General features: G+C 65.3%; 1 protein-coding gene across 1 annotated transcript in view; it reads left to right on the plus strand.

The window, feature by feature from the left end:
- LOC105854560 overlaps nt 1–4,209 on the plus strand; it is a 22,048-nt gene that overhangs the window by 12,749 nt on the left and 5,090 nt on the right. Inside the window, exons 6-8 of the mRNA XM_012734467.1 lie at nt 2,283–2,617; nt 2,712–2,800; nt 3,629–3,806. Of these exons, the coding sequence (XP_012589921.1) occupies nt 2,283–2,617; nt 2,712–2,800; nt 3,629–3,806 (602 nt within the window). The remainder of the gene's footprint in view (nt 1–2,282; nt 2,618–2,711; nt 2,801–3,628; nt 3,807–4,209) is intronic.

Consider the following 4,209-nt stretch of genomic DNA (forward strand, 5'->3'; position numbering starts at 1 on the left):
CCCCAGAGACAGAGTGGGGAGCAGAACAAGCAGATCGATGAAGTACACTGCCGAGGGGAGCAGCGGGCGGGTCAGGAGAGGTCTGCCGCGCCATGGGGTCACTTCCGGGGCAGGCGGGAATGGAACTCACGCAGAAGCGGCTTTAGCTTCTCAGTGCTGCGCTCTAACCTGCTGCACCCCCAGAGATTGCCCCTTTCAAGACAAATTTAAATAGACATCTTTGTCCATGAGATCAGCAAGACTGTAAACCACCTGGTTGGGCAAAGTTGGGGAGCAACTGTGAACTCTCTGTGGATGGTGGGGTTGGCTGGTGGGCTGGGGTTGAGTTCCGAGGCAGGGGCTGCACTTTCTGCTGGCGGCTGAGAGCTGCCGTGGCTCTGGGCCGGGCACCCGCTGCAGACGGGGCAGGGAGCTGCCAGGGCCAGAGGCGCTCAAGCAAAGCACCAGCGCGGGACATCCTCCCTTCGCCTTCCCAGTGGGGGCAGCTCCGTCCTCTGCTTACGTGCTCCACGGCTTTGCACCTTGCTCCTTGGAAGCACCAGGCTCAGGAGCTGTGCCCAGTGCGGAGCTCCCAGGGGCACGTGTGGGGCAAATGTGCACCCTGCACTTGCCAGCTTGGACAGCAGAGACGCGGCGCCAGGCCCCTGCTCCTTGCTGTGTCCCGCACAGGTGCCGGGCTGGGCTGCGGTGGGCACAGGGCTTGACAGGCACGGGCACAGCTGTCGCCACGAGCTGACGCCGCCCAGGCGCACTGGGTCTCTGCGTGTCGTGTGTCGTCGCAGCAGGGCAGCACGTGTGCTCGTGCGGTGCCGGCGTCCACGAGGGTGCCTCACGCCGGCCCCGCTCTCCCTGCTGGCCCTCCAGATGCCAGCAGAGGCCTGAGCACGCTGCGCGGGGGACGCTTTTCCGAGTCAGCGGGCACTGGGCCCCGCTGCCGCCGCCCGCGAGCTGCAGGCATGGCAGTGTGCCTCTGGAGTTCCATAAAGGGGCAAGGGGGCAGCCCAGAGGCGGGGGCGGAGGAACCCCTGACCTCCCTGCTTTCACGTCGCCCTTCCCGAGGCTTTGGGACCTGAGTGACTTTCAGTTTCATTTTGGTTTTCTAGTGTTTCCGAGGCTCAGGGCCAGCGACACACAGCCACGCGCAAGTTTCTGCAGCAGAATACAGTGGACGTGGTGTGATGGGGCAAAGCTGGGGACGAGGGTCCGAGCCACGAAGGCCGCTCGCTCCCAGGCCGCTTACCAAGGCTCGGGGCCGAGCAGACCAACCAACAATCACAGGACGCAGGCGTGACCAGGGCTGGGGGAGCTGGAGGGCCACAGAGCACAGCCTCGGGGGAGGGGCGGGGAGGTGTCCTGGAAGAGACAGGCAGCTCTGGGGTGCTGCCCCTCTGCTTGCTGGGAAACCCGCTTGCGGCCCAGGGTCCTGGCGACGGAAGTTCAGGGTCGGGGGCGGCACAGCCGATGCACATCAAAGGTGTCACGTGCACGCACAGACCTGGCCCCACTCGCGGACTGACCCCTACACAGGACTGAGCGCCGTCCTGAGTTAAAGGCCTTTTTTTCTTTTTTAAGATTCATTTATTTGTGCATATAAAGCTGGGGTGCAGGCCAGAGGTGCAACGGCGGTGGGAGGCGTCACCAGAGACAGTGGGGAGCAGGACAGGCAGATGGACAAAGTCCACTGCTGAGGGGGCAGCGGGCGGGCCAGGAGGGGTCTGCCGCGCCCTGGGGTCACCTCCGGGGCGGGGACCCAACTCGCGCTGAAGCAGCAGCAGCCAGCTTGCAGTGCTGCGTCCTAACCTGTTGCGCCACCAGGGAGGGCCCTGCAGGCTGGGGGCTTGGGCTCGGAGGAATAAGTCCATGTGGAGACTCCACTCTGTCTGGTTCGTAGGCGGGTGCGGGGATACCTAGGGTCCTGCCCCCTGGGAGCAGAGGGCCTGCAGGCCCGGAGAGCTGCTCACTGCAGAAAGGGAGCTGGGGTCTGCTTGGGCTGCTGCTAGAACGCGGCCTCCCGGCCTCAGCGACCTGCAGAGGGGACAGAGGACGGCCCCACGGCCAAGAGAGCACAGCCAAAGTGCTGAGTTTCTCGTCCTGGGCTCTGGCGACCTGTTTGGCCTCCGATCACCCTCGCTGGGCGCACGACCTCCTGGGCTGCTGCCTCCAGACCCCCATTTCTTCCTTCGCGGCCTGTCTGCCACTGAAATATGTTACATCTTGGTCACTGTCACCGCCGCCCACCTTCCTGGCCCGGAGCCAGTGGGCACCCCCGACTGTGCGCGCAGACGCCTGCTCTTCATCACCCTGGCCCTGTGGCCTGCGACCGCCCTGTGGCTGTCCGCTGCCCTGGCTACGCCCTGCTCGTCACCAGGCCGCGCCTGCAGATGCGCCAGTGGCTGCGTGCTCTCGCTCACCCTCACCACGCTCATGTTCCTGCCGCCCTTCTGCCAGCCCACGAGATCAAGCGCTTCTGCGACACGCCCGCTGTGGTCTGCTGGCCTGCTCACACGTGTGCCGACGAGGTCGCCGTCTTCCTCGTCTGTCTGCTCCCCCTCCTGCTGACCCTGCTGTCCTACGGCTGCGTCGTCGCCGCCTTCTCCACCTGTGCCGGGCACCTGTTGTTGCGCCATCTACATGTACATTCGCCCCAAGTCATGTGACACCCCCGAGCAAGACAAAGTCGTGCCCTTGATCTATACCTGTGTGACCCCCAGGCTCTACAGTCTGAGGAACAAGGAAGTCAAGGGCGCCCTGCAGAGACTGCCGGACGCCACAAGCAGCTGTGGCGGCAGCCAGATGCCAGGTGAGGGGCACATGCCCATGCACCCAGACCTTCTGCCTCCGGCTGAGTGCGGCAGATGGGGTGGCGTGCAGGGCTGCACACAGAGCGCCTCACTGCGCGCCAGGTCTGGCGAAGGCGCAGAAGGCCAGAGCCAGCCCGGGCCAGTCTCCCTGTCACCAGGAGGTACCTGGAGGCCACGTGAGACATCACAATGTGAACCAAGTGGCCGGCAGCTGCTCTCCCGGGACTCTACCTCTTCCAGCCACTGGCGGCTCCGGCCCCCGCCTCCAGGCCCAGCTTCTACCCCGCAGCCAGGCTTGGCCCGTTCCCAGGCAGGGCCCAACAGGACCCCATGGGCACCACTGTGCACCCAGGGGCGTGTGTGCCGGGCCCTGTTGCTGGGGCGGAAGCGCCATACCCCGCTGTGCCGTGGTGCCCCCAGCACCCAGGCCAGGCCTCATGGTTGCGAGGACGTGCCTGCGACCCCCACTTCCCCCATCACGGTGCTCAGCGGGGAGTGTCACCGAGCAAGGAGGGAACGTCACGTATAGCAGGCCCTGGGCTGCAGCAAAGCTGAGGAAGGAGCTCGGCGCCCCCAGGAGCCACAGCTGAGCTGCTGCTGCAGCAAAGGACAGCCTCTCAGACTGCGGCCGCAGCTGGCTCCGTGTTGGCAAGTCTAAGACACCCGCGTGCTGTTAAAATGATCAGAAAGGGGCATCGTCCACTTGCTGGACCCACACTGGCCACGCAGGCCAGCAGCAGGCTCACGCGCCAGTACCGCCTTGAGGTCCAGCCCCGAGGCCAGCAGGTCTGCTGCTCTCAGCTCCTCACTCCGGCCACTGGCCTCAGCTGGCCCGGCCACCCCCCACTCAAACACGCCTCTGGAGCTAACGGACAGAGGGGAGGGCAAGAACCGCTGCTTCCGAGGCTCTTTGCTTCCTGGCACGCCCAGTGCGAATGCCCGGAAAGCATGGTGCCGACGGAGGGCCGCTGTCGACTGCCGGGAGCTGACAGGCCAGCGACTTCGGTGACTGCCCACTTTGCCCCTGTGCTCTCCAGGGCAGGAAGCCACTCCAGGCCGCGGGCATTGGCATGGGCACCCTTTCTCGGGGCCGGCCCAGCTGGGTGCCTCTTGTCACTCCCACAGCGGCCTCCCCTCTATCCTCTCTACTTTCAAAATAAACTCGTGACATGCTGACACTGGCGAAAGTGACCTCTGGTCGCGCCTCTCGTGCGCAGACATGCCCTTTCCGTGACATGTTCCCGAGCGCTCCTCTGGGCCCATCAGCCCCTCTCAGAACGGCCTCGCTCAGCTTTGCGGTTCTGCCCATCAAGCGGGTCTGCTGGGCGCCCTGGGGCTCGTGCTCAGCTTCCTGTCCACGATGGCCTTGCTGTCTGCGCGGGAGGGGTGGCAGCGCTGGGCAGGCAGC

This window comes from Condylura cristata, unplaced genomic scaffold, assembly GCF_000260355.1.
Source record: "Condylura cristata isolate star-nosed mole 26May11 unplaced genomic scaffold, ConCri1.0 scaffold00057, whole genome shotgun sequence".
NCBI classification, from domain to species: Eukaryota; Metazoa; Chordata; class Mammalia; order Eulipotyphla; family Talpidae; genus Condylura; species Condylura cristata.